This window comes from Colobus angolensis, unplaced genomic scaffold, assembly GCF_000951035.1.
Source record: "Colobus angolensis palliatus isolate OR3802 unplaced genomic scaffold, Cang.pa_1.0 Scaffold269, whole genome shotgun sequence".
Classification (NCBI taxonomy): domain Eukaryota; kingdom Metazoa; phylum Chordata; class Mammalia; order Primates; family Cercopithecidae; genus Colobus; species Colobus angolensis.
The window spans coordinates 1610643-1626954 of NW_012115921.1; the positions used below are offsets into that span (position 1 = coordinate 1610643).

Genomic DNA, 16312 nt, shown 5'->3' on the forward strand with positions numbered 1-16312 from the left:
GCAAAACAGTATGACAGTTACTCAAAAAATTAAAAGGAGAATTACCATAAGATCCAGCAATTCTACTTTTGGCTATATACTCAGAATAACTGAAAGCAGGAGCTTGAAGAGATGTTTGCATACTCATGTTCATAGCAGCATTATTTACAATAAGCAAAAGGTGACAGCAACCCAAAGTGTCCACTGACAGATGAATGGGTAAACAAAACATGGTATATACATACAATGGAATATTATTTAGCCTTAAAAAGGAAGGCAATTCTGATACATGGTACAATATTATGCTAAATCAGCCAGTCACAAAAGAACAAACAATGTATGATTTCATTTATATTAAGTAGTTAGGGTAGCCAAATTCATAGACACACAAAGTAGCATGGTGGTTGTCAGGATCTGGGGGCAGGGGGAAATAGGAGTTACCGTTTAACAGATAGGAAATTTCAGTTTGGGAAGACAGAAAAAGTTCTGGAGATGTAAGGTGGTGACATTTGCACAACAATATAAATATACGTAACGCCACTAAGCTGTATACTTAGGGATGGTTAAAACAGTAATTTTGTTATATACATTTAACCACAGTTTTTAAAAATCCAACTAGAGCTCATTGATTCTTTAAGCACTTCTGTACTTTTTGAAATAAAAAGATGTTCAAGCCCTGCTTATATTTTCCTTGCCCCACTCCTGCTGCTAGCCATTTCTTCAAGGAATCCTAGTTCCTTTTAGTAGACTCATATTTAGAAACCAATATCCGGACACTAGATATGCTTATTGCTATAGGGTGTCTGTTGCCAGACTCTCTCAGAACAGAGCCAGGAAATACATATATGCATTCCTAACTCCTCCCCTCATATACACATAGATACACACCCACATTTTCCACCCGTATTTATTTCAGTATTTATTAAAAGGTAAGCATCATTAGCTTAAATTCATCCAAAACCATATGATTCATTCTAGCTTTCTCCTTTTCCATATTTGAACTCACTTCTCTATATGTGAAAAACTTGGCTACCATTACCCTCAGTAGATTTACATATTTGCTTTGTCTTCTGAGTATAAACAATACCCTGACTTTACTAGGCCACTTATACTACCTCATTTAAACTCAAAGTTTGTAAGTATAAGGCCCAGCTACCATTTGGCTGCCATTACTTCTCTCTCTGAGCCTGTTGAATGGTGCCTGGACAAGGAAAGAAGGGAGGAAAGGAGAAAGGAAAGGTGGGAGAAAAGAAGGAATGGGAGGGGGAAGAGGAAAGGTAGAAAGCACAATTTCTAAAAAATTTTACTTTTTAGTTGTTTTTTGCTGATGAAAATAAATGCTATTGATTTTTATAGGCTAATCTTATATTTGAAAACCTAACTAAATCATCTTATTAGTAAAAATAGTTTGTTCTATCTGATACATTTTCTAGGTAGAGGATCAGAAATCTGATTTTTATCTAAAAATAATGACAGCTACTGACACACTAATAATATCGTGAATAGTGTAATAGTAAGCATCTTTGTCTTGCTCTGATTTTAAAGGAATGCATATAAAGTTTCTTCATTAACTACAAGCCTTGCTGTAGGTTTTACCAAACATGGAAGCTCTTTTCTAATAATAGCTTCTAAGAACTTTAAAATAAATAGGATTAAACTTTATTAAATGCCTTTTCTTAACTGACTGAGATAATCGTAATCCTTTTCCTTTAATCTATTAATGGGGTGCATTACACTGAAAGAATCCTAGGTTAAACTCCACTAAATTATGCATTTTACTTTTTTAATGCACTACTAGATTAGATTAGCCAATATTTTTCTTAAGAGTTCTGCATTTACATTCATAAGAAAAAGGGGCTTTTTTGCCTTTCTTTATATTGTATTGATCCGATTTTGGAATCAGATTTACCTGAGATTCACGTTTTATTAAAAACATAACGCTGACTGACAAAAGACATAAACAGAATGAAATACATAACACATAATTTACATAAATTAAAATACATGTGTACTAAACAACATACATTTTTCAAGGACACCTGCATAGAAAATAATACATTGAACACATTAAAATATCCACCATATATACATACTTCAAAACATCATGTTGCACATGATAAATATACAATTTTATCTGTCAATTAAAAAAGCACATTTAAACACTTGAGGGAGATTGGGAGCATGCTGATAAAAATAAACAAATAAATAAAAGAAGGAAGGGACCAAAGATGATAATGTGTTATGAACTGGAGAACCAGGAATGCTTCTCGTAAGCAGGGATTAAAAAAATAAGTGTCCTGAGATCATGAAATTCAGAGGAGGAGACACGTTAGAGGGCACTTAGTCCAATCTCCCTGACAATGTAGAAATCCTTTACAGCTTTCCTGAGAAATGACTATAAGAGTGTTTGATGGCACACTCTATGAGATGGGGATTTCATTTCTATAAAGCTGCTCATTTCACTGTTGAAAAGTTGCAAATGTTAGCTCTCATCTACCCCTTCCCAAACTTTCCAAATCAGAACATCTGATGATGAGGCCCAGAAATGAACATGAAAAGTTTTAAAAATGACTACTCCAGATAACAGGACACTGATATTTCAACTCTAGGTATATATCAAATTTACTTGTGGGACATTAAAACAATACAGATGTGTAAGCTTTAGCTATGGTGACTATAACTCGGCAGTATGAACATTTGCACTTTAAATATATCAATGACACTACTGTCCACTGGCACAATATTGACCAGATGTATATAAACTTTAAGTTTTACTTTCAAGCTAGGTCATGAATTATCAACACATCCATCAACATTCTCTAACCTAGAGATTACTGTACACAAAGACACAAAGGTGAATAGAGCTTGGCTTGGGTTGATGATTAGATTATAGCCAAGAAAGGGGCAAAAGCTACTGGCCTGTGAAGGGATAGAAACTCAGTATAGGGACTAAAATTCTAACCAGCTGAGGTAAGCAGCTACTTGCAACACATTCATTTATTAATTCATCAAATTTTTAGTGAGACTACTACTCCATGCCAGACAAAACGGGAATACAGATGTCAACAGGCAATATCATTATATGTGGTAAGTGCTACTGCAGGATCATGGTGGATAGTATAGGGGAAGTACAAGAAGAAGTAGAGGCACAGAGTGGCTACCAATCCAGGCTTCATGGGCTGAGGAAAGCTTATAGGAAGAAATGACAACCAAGTTGAAATTAAAGGATGAAGAGGAGTTGGCCAAGGGAAAGGAAAGATTGAGGGAGCAGGGAGGAGAAAGGAGAGGGGGAAGAAACAGTGTTCCAAACAAAGGTAATAGATGTGTAAGGCCTGGGGACTGGCAGCAGTGAATGATGAGACTATAGATATAGGCAGGGGCCAAGATAAGATCAGAATTTGCTCTGAAGGCAAAGGATTTTAAATTGTGAAGTGACGAGATACAACTTGAAATATACGAGTATCACTTTGGTGAAATGGAGAACAGTTATATTATAGAAGTGGGTCAGGATGGAGGTAGGGTGATCAGTTTAGAAGTTGGTGCAGTAGCAGAATAATTTAGGAGATGAATTTAGGCTTGAGATTTGGAAGGCAGAAGCAAGAGACAGTAATGCAGATGAGTAAGATTGTGTAGGGAGAATTTTAGACTGAGAGAAGATCTAAAGATGGATCTAAAGAGGCAAATGAAAATATCAGATTTTCATTTAGAATTCATCGCTTTAATTTACTAGTTGTGTGATTTCAAAAATGTACTTAATTTATTTAAGTCTATTTCCAGAGGGCAACCATGATTGTGGCTTACCCAGTTTCATGGACAAATAAAGCTGAGATTATCTGAGGCAGTACAGAGTGATACAGGCACCCAAGAGGAAGAGGATAGGACAATTATAAATGCTGACTGAATGGTTCTTCTACAAGGAAAAATGGAAAATCAAAGCAGACTGGGGGAACAATGGTGTGGAGCAGCAACTGACTTGGTTTGACGGTCCCTTCTGTTTAGGTCATTTCCTGAAAGGAGAAGTAAACCAAAGAATGACAAAAGAAAATAATGTCCACATGGATGAAACTTGTTGAGTGACAGCTTCATTATAGTATGGCCTGGGAGAGCTGCTCTACTGAAAAACATCAATCTCCATATCTTTAACAAAGTGTTTTTCTCTTTGGCTGGTCACATTTCTCAGAGAACAGGTTTACAATCTCTTGCCTTGAGGGTAGGCTGCCAGAGTTCTGGAAGCTGAAGGTGGAAAGCCCACTGGCATTCTCAGTATTTGGCATTCACATAACCTCCTTGTTTACAGCAAGACAGAATTTCCCTCAACCAGACCTAGTATCTTCTGGGCCAATGACAGCCTCTCTCTCATAAAAATAAATACACAAACAAACAAACAAACATCTAATCTTTTGCCATGATAAAGGAGAGGCAGCTGGCTGTTTATACCGAATTAAGAAAGGATCTGGGAGGGGGAATACAACAGAATCTTAAGCAGCTTTCAACCAATCCTCTATTTTTATGTTTTAGCTCCACCTTGCCCTTCTGCTCCAAGAGATACATGATGTTACTAATTCCTGAGCCTTTTGGGGTTTTGTAAACTAGGCTGCTTCAAGGCTTTTCCCGCTGCTACTTAGGAAAAGGCTTTCTTGGGTCTGCTAAGTAAAGATCACTCATCTATCAGCTTTCTAGTTTCTAAGATGTTGCTGTTGTCTCCTCTCCTGTTTTGCCTGTGAGTTTATATATTTTTTTAAAGTGGTTTACTTTTGTTATAATGGGGTTTTCGGTGGTAGCAGAGATTAACGCATATATACAATCTGCTTACTTTAATCATAGGTTACTCCATCTACTGTTCTCATCTCTTCTCCAACCACATTTCTACACTATACTCACTAATATGGAAATATTCTTCAGTTTTCAAAAACACAGGCTCTTTCCTGCATATCAAAACCACAATATGATACCACCCTATTGCTGCAAGAATGCCCATAATCAAAAAATAAAAAAAAATAGATGTTGGTGTGGATGCGGTGAATAGGGAACACTTCTGCACTGCTGGTGGGAATGTAAACTAGTATGGAAAACAGTGTGGAGATTCCTTAGAGAAGTAAAAGTAGAACTACCATTTGATCCAGCAATGTATCTACCCAGAGGAAAAGAAGTCATACCAAAAAGATTCTTGCACACGCATGTTTTTAGCAGCACAATTTGCAATTGTAAAAATGCAGAGCCATCCCAAATGCCCATCAATCAATGAGTGGATAAAGAAACTGTGGCATATTGGGTTGGACACGGTGGCTCATGCCTGTAATCCCAGCACTTTGGGAGGCCGAGGCAGGTGGATCACAAGGTCAGGAGTTCAAGACCAGCCTGGCCAAGATGGTGAAACCCCATTTGTACTAAAAATACAAAAATTAGCCGGATGTGGTGGCATGCGCCTGTAATCCCAGCTACTCGGGAGGCTGAGGCAAAGAACTGCTTAAACCTGGGAGGCAAAGGTTGCAGTGAGCCGAGATCACATCACTGCACTCCAGCCTGCGTGACAGAGCGAGATTCTGTCTCAAAAAAAAAAAGAAAAAAGAAAAAAGAAAAAAAAAGAAACCGTGGCTTATATTTATGATGGAATACTACTCAGCCATAAAAAGGAATGAATTAATGGCATTCACAGCAACCTGAATGAGATTGGAGACTATTATTCTAATATTCTTTTTCCAGTGTTCCAGCTTGATGCAAAACTTTCAGGTTCAACCAGATGGCCAAGACTTATAGAGGCCACGGGTGTACTCACAAATATGATTGCCCCAACTGCTAACTGCTCAGGGCTTGGTTTTCTCTATTTGTCCTTTTCTTCAGAGTATAAGGAGGTATATATTAGAGATTTTCTTTTCTTCTTGGGAGACGCAATGTGACAAAATAATGGTTTATATTTGTTTCTGAGATCTATTTCTATGTTAGTGAGAGGATTCCTTATAGTATATGCAATTTAACATGATGCTGGAAATAGAAGACTTCACTGGGTTTTCAAATTATAATTTATTCTCAAAAGATCTTAGCTAGGATCTAGACACATAAAAAGCTTTAACTGTATATTTGACAAAGTAAGTTAAGGCCATGATATTTTTGGAGAGATTTTTAGTAATCTCATTTTCAAAAAATACTAAAATATGATCAGTTCTTTGAAATGAAATGGTATGTAGGAATAGTCTATAACCTCTATGAAACAGTGCTGTAAAAAATTACACTGGCATTGAAATAACCTGATAAACAGCCTTTTGGCAGTACTCATGTTCCATTTAATTTTCCCTTGTGGACAGGAAAGACAGAAGAGTAACTTCTAGGTCATGAAAAGCAAAAATTACCAAAGTTTTTGAATCACTACCTAAAAATTAGTTCATTTAGTTAATGTTTCTTTCTTAAAACATCAACACAGATGTTTGGCCACTCTGCCTTGAAACTTATGCTTTTGTAAAAATATGTTCAGAATGTCATGTCAAATCCCTGTTGATAAGCATGTTGTTGCATCAAGAATATAAATACTAACAAATCCCAAGTGGGTAACACATTAAACAAATAACACATTAAAGTAAGAACATCACATATAAGCCCATTCACAACTGGGAAGGACCTCTATATAACGTTCAACAACAGGATGTGCTTAATGAAGCACAGGATCTCTTTTTATGTATATATGAAATAGTGAATTATAAAATAGTAAGTGCCCCTCAATCCAAATGTATTTGGTTTTTTTCAAACAACTCCTGAGTAAATCAATTGTATTTGAAAGCTGCAAAAAAACTCCATGTCTTTTTTGTTTCTAGAAACATGATTATTCAAATGAAAAATATTTGTAGCCTAAGGGTATCTGCTATTCTGTAAGTGCCATAATCGTAAATGCTAAAAATTAAGTTTAGAGAAAGTCTTAAAAGTTAGTTCTTCAGCTAATAAACAGCACAGAAAGTACTAATAGCAAAAAGCTCCAAAATAGTTTTTGTAATTTTAATTCCAATTATTGGGGAATCAGGAAATCACCTGACTTTAGGACTTCTAGAGACCTTAATCTGTTAATTCTATTGCTTTATTCTCTATAACAATGGTAACAAAGTAACTGTAATAAAGTAACAAAAGACGGAGCCTTTTCTTAGGGCAAGTTCTTCTCATAGGATGTTAAAATTTCCTTTCTAAAAAACTGAGGACTTTTTTGGAAACATAAAAGTAATATACACTTGTTATATATCTTATATAATGTAGTTATATGTGTATGTTTCAAGCAGAGAATGGTTTAAAATGGAAATCAAAACTCTTCTAATCCATATCCCAGAGATAATCATTGGTATCTCTCTTATCAGGATAATCTTAACAGGGTTTAGTGTAAATATCCTTCCAGATTTTTACTATCATATACATACATACATATAATTTTAGGCCAAAAATAGATTCATATCTACTTTATGTAACTTCCCTTTTGCCTACCTAGCAATATATAGTAGACATTTTTCCATATCAGTACATATGTAGATCTACTTGCTTCTATTTAGTAGCTGAACAGTGTTCTAAAGAAGAGTTGCACCATATTTAATTACTAGCCAAGTGGTAGGCATTTAGGTTGTTTTTGATTTTTGTCATTATAAAGTATTATATCTACTGTCTCACACGTTAAAGAATATCCATACTCTAAAGAAATAGAGAATATCCATACTCTAAAGAAATCCAGTAAAAGTGACTCATCCCCTAACTTGTCAATTAACTTATACAATCTACAAACTGTTTGATATGAGTTTGAGAAGATAAATATGTCCTGTAAAAAATCTAATAGCACTCAGTACTTTAAGACATAAAATATGCATAAGCTACAAGGTTATCAAGAATGATACAATGAACACCCATGTACCTAAATAGAATATTACCATTACATTGGAAGATCCCCATGTTCACTGCTCTTCCTCTGTGTTGAACAGAGGTAATTTTCTTAAATATTTTGTTTCTTATTACCTTAGCTTTTTAAAAATATTTTTGCCACGTATGTTTGTATCATTAAATATCCTTAGATAGTCTATAACATGCATTTGAATTGTGTAAAGTGGAAACACATTACAGTTGAATTGTCCTTTTTTTTTTCTTTTTATTTTTCTGTAACTCATGACAGTACTGAATATTTTTTTAATTTTTGTACAGAATTATCTCCTTTAAGATTCATCTACATTATCCCTTGTAATTGCAGTTCATTTATTTTCTCTGATAAAAAATATTCTAGTGTAAGAAGATATTATAAATTATCCATTCTAGTGCTGGTTGGCATATGAGTCATTTCAAGTTTTCTGCTATTTTGAACAATCTTGCCACTATCATTTTTGTACATGTCTCTTGAGGTATGTGGGCAAGAGTTCCTCTAGGAATGAAATCACTAGGTGATAGAGTATGCTTCATATGCAGCTTTATAAGATAATGACAAATAATCTTATTTCTCATATCTTATTAAATTTGCTAAAGTAGCTATACCAACTTACATGCTCACTAGCAGAGTTTATATACTCTATTTGTTCCAAACATTTGTTTGATATTATCAGACTTTTTAATTCTTGCCAAATAGTGAGTGCAAAAGGCTCTCCTTATAGTTTTAATTTGCATTTCTTCAATTATTATCCAAGTGGGTTTCCTTATATCTTTTTTTTTTTTTTGGAGATCTTATGTTAGGCTGATTTATAAGTGCTGCTCTGGGCAGTTACACAATTTGTTTACAGTAAGGAGTTGTCTGACTTTGAGCATACTGTACATGGCGATTAGAAGTCATCATGGCAAGAGAAAACCACAGCTGGTCCCCTGCAGCAAACACAAAAAACCAGAGAATGGTAGGGGAAATGTAGAGATAAAGGTGGGGTTTGTTTCTTATTACAAAAGAAAAAAATAACTCCTCAGTAGTCTTAACAAAAGAATGGAATATTTCACACTGGGAGAAAAGACATTGGGATACAAAATTTTAAGTGTTTTGACTCTAGCCCTGTCCCCATATCCTTCAAGAGCAAAGGGAGAAGGAGACAGTTAAAGCAAACAAGCAATTCTGTAAAAATTACTTAGAAACCCTACAGATTTAGATTTTAAAATCTAAACTTCTATTTTGTTTTTTAAAAATTTAATATATCAAAAGGCCTGCTTTAGCGACATGCTATTCCCACCAGAAAATAACCCCAATATCCCCTCTATCAGTAACATGCTCAAGTTGACCAGCTAACTCTTACCTGTAAACCCATGTGGACAAGTATATGTCTTTTAAACTAAAGCCATGGGGATCAAGTGACTGCTAGTAACATGTCGTCTGTTAACTGACCAGTATTCGTCTTCTCCAGAGGGTGGGCAGGGCACAGAAACCCTAAAGTGGTCATGAGGGACTAACCGCAAATCAACAACTTTTCAAGCACCACTTTCCTCATTCCTTACTCAAAAGGGGCTACTTGATTTCGATCTGGACTATTTGCCTCGAATTTGGTATAGCGCGACCTGTATGTTGTTTTCCTTTAGCAAAACAAACATAAGACACAAAACTATATATATAAACTTTCTGTTTTTACATTTTTTTTTTTTTTTGAGACGGAGTCTTGCTCTGTCGCCCAGGCTGCAGTGCAGTGGCACAATCTCAGCTCACTGCAACCTCCACCTCCCAGGTTCAAGCGATTCTCCTGCCTCAGCCTCCTGAGCAGCTGGGACTACAGACGCCTGCCACTATGCCTGGCTAATTTTTTGTATTTTTTTGTTGTTGTTATTTAGTTTTTATTTCATAATCATAAACTTAACTCTGCAATCCAGCTAGGCATGGGAGAGAACAAGGAAAACATGGAACCCAAAGGGAACTGCAGCGAGAGCACAAAGATTCTAGGATACTGCGAGCAAATGGGGTGGAGGGGTGCTCTCCTGAGCTACAGAAGGAATGGTCTGGTGGTTAAGATAAAACACAAGTCAAACTTATTCGAGTTGTCCACAGTCAGCAATGGTGATCTTCTTGCTGGTCTTGCCATTCCTGGACCCAAAGCGCTCCATGGCCTCCACAATATTCATGACTTCTTTCACTTTGCCAAAGACCACATGCTTGCCATCCAACCACTCCGTCTTGGCAGTGCAGATGAAAAACTGGGAACCATTTGTGTTGGGTCCACCATTTGCCATGGACCAGATGCCAGGACCTGTATGCTTTAGGATGAAGTTCTCATCTTCAAATTTCTCCCCATAGATGGACTTGCCACCAGTGCCATTATGGCGTGTGAAGTCACCACCCTGACACATAAACCCTGGAATAATTCTGTGAAAGCAGGAACCCTTATAACCAAATCCTTTCTCTCCAGTGCTCAGAGCACGAAAATTTTCTGCTGTCTTTGGAACCTTGTCTGCAAACAGCTCGAAGGAGACGCGGCCCAAGGGCTCGCCGTCGACGGCAATGTCGAAGAACACGGTAGGGTTGACCATGGCTAGTAGTACAAGAATTTCCTCAGCGGCAGCGTCTGCCAATTTTTTGTATTTTTAATAGAGTCAGGGTTTCGCCATGTTGGCCAGGATAGTCTCAATCTCCTGACCTCGTGATCCACCTGCCTTGGCCTCCCAAAGTACTGGGATTACAGGTGTGAGCCACCGCATCCGACCCTTGTTTTTACATTTAAATATAAAAATACTGCTCAGTTTTGTGTGATAAATAGAGGACCAAGCAAAAAGAACCTTTTTTTTTTTTAAGGTAGGGATATCCATCAGTTTATACTGAGCTTTGTTTTCTGAGGAGGGCATTTCACCCCAAGCCAGGCTAGTTCCACACAAGCAAGAGACCAAGGCCATTCGCCTCCCTGATCCCCAACCCCTACCTTCTCTCTTAATCCCTAATTTTTTTTTTTTTTTTTTTTGAGACAGAGTCTCACTCTGTCGCTCGGGCTGGAGTGCAGTGGCCGGATCTCAGCTCATTGCAAGCTCCGCCTCCTGGGTTCACGCCATTCTCCTGCCTCAGCCTCCCGAGTAGCTGGGACTACAGGCGCCCGCCACCTTGCCCGGCTAGTTTTTTATATTTTTTAGTAGAGACGGGGTTTCACCATGTTAGCCAGGATAGTCTCGATCTCCTGACCTTGTGATCCGCCTGTCTCGGCCTCCCAAAGTGCTGGGATTACAGGCTTGAGCCACCGTGCCTGGCCGCTTAATCCCTAATTTTAATAGAAAGTTGGTTATAACCTCTTAAGAAACATTTCCCCTACAAAGGGAAGTCCTAACCTAACCAGAGTTAAGTCAGGTCTTCCCCTCTCAGGTACCTCAAAGAAAAAGTCCCCATCCTGCAAACATGCACTCTGTTCCGATAGCTACGCTTACTGAACAGGCATACCCCATTAAACAGAAGCAGTGGTTATGTTTCACTACTCACCTCCCCATTAATGTACTAAAAAGCGTCAGTGATGGGGAAAAAAAGGAGGGTAAAGATGTGAAGAAATTAATTATGTGACCCCTCTATCCCAGTCAAACAAATAAAGCAAGATTAACTGGGCACAAGGAATGAAAAAAGACCTTGGTATTCCATCCTTTGAGTTACAATTAGGACAATTGGGAGAGGGGAAGAGTTGGAGTGGGATGAAAAACTAGGAGGGGCTTGACAGCTGGAGGTCTAGTCCACTTAGTTTTTGTACTGGAAGGGCTCAACTCCGGTTTGAGAAGACACAGGAAGATGAGGGCTTCTGTCACCGAAAATGGGTCGCATTTGGCAGAGAGGCAATGATCTTCAAAGTAACTCTTCTTCTCCTGGCCAACAGTCTGGGGAATGTGTATGCTGGCACTATGATGGGCTATAAGAGCAGAAAAGTCACTGATGTTGGAAGTTTCATGGAATCCAATTAGGTGCCAGGCCTGGCAAAAATGCAGACGTGGTACTGCTGTTGCTTGCTTAGTTTCTTGATGGCCTCCTCAGACCATTCTCCTCCCGCATGGCCTTGGTGCTAAAGTTGGTATGGTAGTCTGAGCCATTCCAGTCCCAGGAATGGGCTTAGGATCAAAGGTTGCTATCACTCTGAAGTCTTCACATATATGATGCAAGATGAAACAGGTCACCCCGAAATGATCTTCCATGCTGATTCCTTCACAGCATCCAATTTGGAATTCCCACTGGGCAGGCATGACCTCAGCATTAGTCTCTGCAATCTTGACTCTGGCATACAAGCAGGTCTGGTAATGAGCCTCCACAATGTCCTTGCCATAGACTTTGTCTGCTCCCATACCACAGTAATATGGACCCTGGGGCTCAGGTAGTCCATTGGAAGGCCAACCAAAGGGTGTCCATCTGTCCCCATGAGGCTATATTCCTGCTCCATGCCAAACCAGGGGTGCTGGTTGCTCACCATGTCCATTATCCATTTATAGGTGTGCCTCAAATTGGTCTCTGCAGGCTTTCAATTGCACTTGAAAACTTCACAGAATACCAGCTTGTGGAGGTCCTTGCGGAAGGGCTCCCAAAACATGGCAGCAGGCATGAGACACATGTCACTATTGGAACCTTCAAAGTACTAGAGCCATCAAAATTCTACTCAAGTAACTCTTCCACACTCTTGGGCTCACTGTCCAGGGTCTGAGACTTGCAGCGCAGTCTTGCTTCAGTACCATCGACTCAGATATACATGACCTGGACTTTCTCACACTGAGGCAGGGACATGTACACCTGCTTGATGCCTCTGTTTAAATGGGAGCTTGCTGAGGTGGTCATGGTGGAAGGTGTTCTGGGCACTGAGCAGGCAGGTAGGTAAAGGTAGGCTGCGAGACTGGGGTGAGGAGAGAGGAGGGGAGGCCGCTGTGCTGCTCAGAAACTCTGCTCTTCTCCCATTCTCAGCTCTATCCTTTTAATTAAGACACTTAAATCTTTTCCTCATTTTCGAATTAGGTTGTCTTTTTGAAAAAATATTGATTTGTAGGGTTTTTTTCTTTTTTAAAGAGATGGGGTCTTGATAAGTTGTCTAAGCTTGAGTTCAGTGGCAATTCACAGATGCAATTATAGTGTATTGCAGCCTAACTCCTGGGCTCACATGATCCTCCTATCTCGGCTGCCTGAGTAGCTGGGACTATAGACGCACACCACCATGCCTGGCTTATAGTTCTTGTAACCTGAGCACTAACCTCTCACTCTGAGGTTTATGTTTTCACTCTCTTTATGTTATCTTTTAATGAACAGAAGTTTTTAATTTTAGTCAAATTTATCAATCTTTTAACACTGGCACTAGTCGTGACTAGTTTAACAAATCTTTCCCTATCCCAAAGTCATAAGGATATTTCCTGTATTATGTTTGAAAACTCTTAAGCCTTATAGATTAGCTTTTTTTGGCTCTCCATATTTAAGTCTTTAATACATGTGGGAATGATTCTTGTGTGTGGTAGGAGGTATGTATGCATTTCTTGTATCAATGGTATATTATGTGTACATGTCCCAGCACTATTAATTAAACTGCTCTTTTCACTGCCGGTGCCAGTTTTATCATAAATCATGTTTCCATATATGTGTGCATTTGTTTCTGGGCTTTCTATTTTATTCTGTTGGTCAATCTGTTTATGAGTGTGCCAATTCTACACTGTCTTAAATAATATAATATTAATAATAATAATAATTACTATTTTTTTTGAGATGGAGTTTTGCTCTTTCACCCAGGCTGGAGTGCAGTGGCGCGATCTCGGCTCACTGCAACCTCCGCCTTCCAGTTTCAAGCGATTCTCCTGCTTCAGGCTCCTGAGTAGCTGGTATTATAGGCGCCCACCACCACGCCTGGCTAATTTTTGTATTTTTAATAGAGACAGGGTCTCACCATGCTGGCCAGGTTGTTCTCAAACTCCTGACCTTGTGGTCCACCCACCTTGGCCTCCCAAAGTGCTGGGATTACAGGCGTGAGGAACTGCGCCTGGCCAAGTAATATAATCTGAAACTAAATTTTTGATACCTGACAAGGTAAACTGCTACACTTTGTTGTTTTTCTTTAGGAGTATGTTGGTAGTTTTAAGGCTTTTATTCTTCTATTTAAGGTTCTGATAGGAATTGCATTGTCTCTGTAGATTGTTTTGGGGAGAACTGATATCTTTAACATATTGAGTCTTCCATTCCATGCACATTTATAAATCTCATTTATTTAGGCCTTGTTTCATTCATAAATTTGATTAATTATATCCTATAATTCTTGCTTTCCAATGTACCAATATTTAACATGCATTTATTTACTTTTTCTGGAGTCCCACAGATGATCCCACAGTTTTAATATTTAACTACATTTCCATCTTGGGCAAAATGTTTGAGAGAGGAACTTTACATTACCTCTCGGCAGAATGCCAATGTCAAAAACTATCTAACAAGGGAGGCAGGATGAGGAAATAAGATTATTAGCTTCTCCTAAATTGTCTTCACTGTTTTGTGGGAAGTTTGTTTCTGAAAGATCATATACATATTTTGAAGCCAAGTGGAAATTTTGTTGTTGTGCTTTACAAACAAAGTACTTAAATACTTAATTGAGTAGTTCATTTATCATTTGGATTATCCACCATTCACTGTCCTCTGCCTGAACAGTACAACTGAAAACTGACTGAAAAGGGCTGATGTGACTACAGACATTAATATACAACTAAATGCTTTAAAGACGACTTCTCATTTTCAAAGAACTTGCTTATATTACAAAACTAGTAAAATAATCTAGCATTTTCAAAGAGAAAACAAAGAAAGAACAAAAAACTCTTAATATTTATGCCAAATAATAAAAAAGTATTTGACAGAAATGATATAGATACTGACGCTTCATCCTGTTAGCTGTGGTAGGTTCAAGAACTGATATACTGGTAATTACAAAATATTCTGGAAAAATGAAAAGTATTCTCAAATGAGAGGAATAATCTGAAAGAACTACAAAATTACCTGTAGAGTACAATTCATCATCCTTATTATGTAGTCAAACTGTTGATGATCTAATATTGCCCGGTTTTGCTGGACATGCAAACCCAATTCATCAGTGAGACACTGTCTTGCCGCCTTTCCTTTAAGGGCTCTGAGTGCAGCAGGAAGGGTCTGAGGACAAGAGAGGTACAAATGACCAAAGGGTACCACTGGGGGAAACAATAACTTTCAAACAATCATCTTGAAAATTCAAATGCACCCTGTAATTTATTTAACACAGTTATTAATAAAATTAAACTCCTAGGGAAGAGGTGATTTATTAGTAAGACCAATGATAAAATAGATTTGTAGTTATTTTTGTATGTAAACCAGCAAGAAATATAAGAGAATTATGTGATAAATTGAAAAACATTTAATTTCACTTTTTTTTTTCAACTTAATAAAACTTTGGTTACCAAATTGACTGTTGCTTCAGATCATGAGTCAAAGCATAGATACTAAGACACCTTCTTTCTATAACTAGTCAATTTTCCATGGCAAGAACAGAAAGAAAAATTAAAACAATAAGAAATACAAGTGATTTCATACTTTTAAACTGGTTGGCTGCTTAATCACTATTCAGCTTTAATTTATGACTGAAAAGTTCTACAATCTCTTTTCATTTAAGTATCATAAAAAAGGAAAGAAAAAGCACTCAGAGTTGCAAAAATAGATTATCTCTAGGTGTATGCATTAAAACTCTTTTCACTTTACAACAAGAACATCCATAAAGATGCCTCCTTCAGTTCACCATGTAGGATTTAGTTAATTTACTTCACATATAATAACAATAAGCTTATTTAGCTAAAAAATCAGAACAAAGGAGAAAATAAGAAGGAAGTAGGAGGGCATGATATCACTAAAGGCAGGCATAAGAAATAGGATGTGTAAGTTGAAAGCAAGAGAAGTGAAAGACTCCAACTATAAGAAAACACAGAAACCAAAAAGCACAAAATGTAAAGAGCACTGGGTCAGTTAGGGTAAAGGTAAACATTTCTATAAGTTTTACCAGTTCCTGAAAATAGATATTCAGAACTATGACAATGAGTTTGTAAGAAAGGGTTATATTATATTCAGCATATTTCACTGAACAAGGCAAGAAAACATGCTCTAAGGAGGCACATTTAAGTTGAATACTACAGTTCCTATAATCCATTACATATTCTAACTAGATTCTTTGCAATACATAAAATTATATTAAAATGTTAAGTTTTGGCCAAGCGCGTTGGCTCATACATGTAATTCCAGTACTTTGGGAGGCTGAGGTGGCTGGATCACTTGAGGCCAGGAGTTCGAGACCAGTCTGGCCAACATTATGAAACCCCATCTCTACTAAAAATACAAAAATGAGCCGGGTGCAGTGGTGCATGCCTGTAGTCCCAGCTACTCAGGAGGCTGAGGCAGGAGAATTGCTTGAATCCGGGAGGTAGAGGCTGCAGT

The 16312-nt window shown here is 37.7% G+C and overlaps 2 protein-coding genes and 1 pseudogene across 2 annotated transcripts in view; all 3 read right to left on the reverse strand.

The window, feature by feature from the left end:
- The window catches only part of SBF2 (SET binding factor 2), a 549657-nt gene that overhangs the window by 194920 nt on the left and 338425 nt on the right, over positions 1-16312 (reverse strand). The window contains exon 16 of the mRNA XM_011947619.1: positions 14855-15004. Within this exon, the coding sequence (XP_011803009.1) occupies positions 14855-15004 (150 nt within the window). The remainder of the gene's footprint in view (positions 1-14854; positions 15005-16312) is intronic.
- On the reverse strand, positions 9705-10438 carry LOC105515737 (peptidyl-prolyl cis-trans isomerase A-like). The gene is made up of 2 exons (XM_011947618.1): positions 10190-10438; positions 9705-10081 (listed from the first exon to the last, which is right to left on the reverse strand). The coding sequence occupies exons 1-2, from the start codon at positions 10417-10419 to the stop codon at positions 9922-9924; spliced, it is 390 nt and encodes a 129-aa protein (XP_011803008.1). The 5' UTR covers positions 10420-10438; the 3' UTR covers positions 9705-9921.
- On the reverse strand, positions 11597-12676 carry LOC105515736 (annotated as a pseudogene).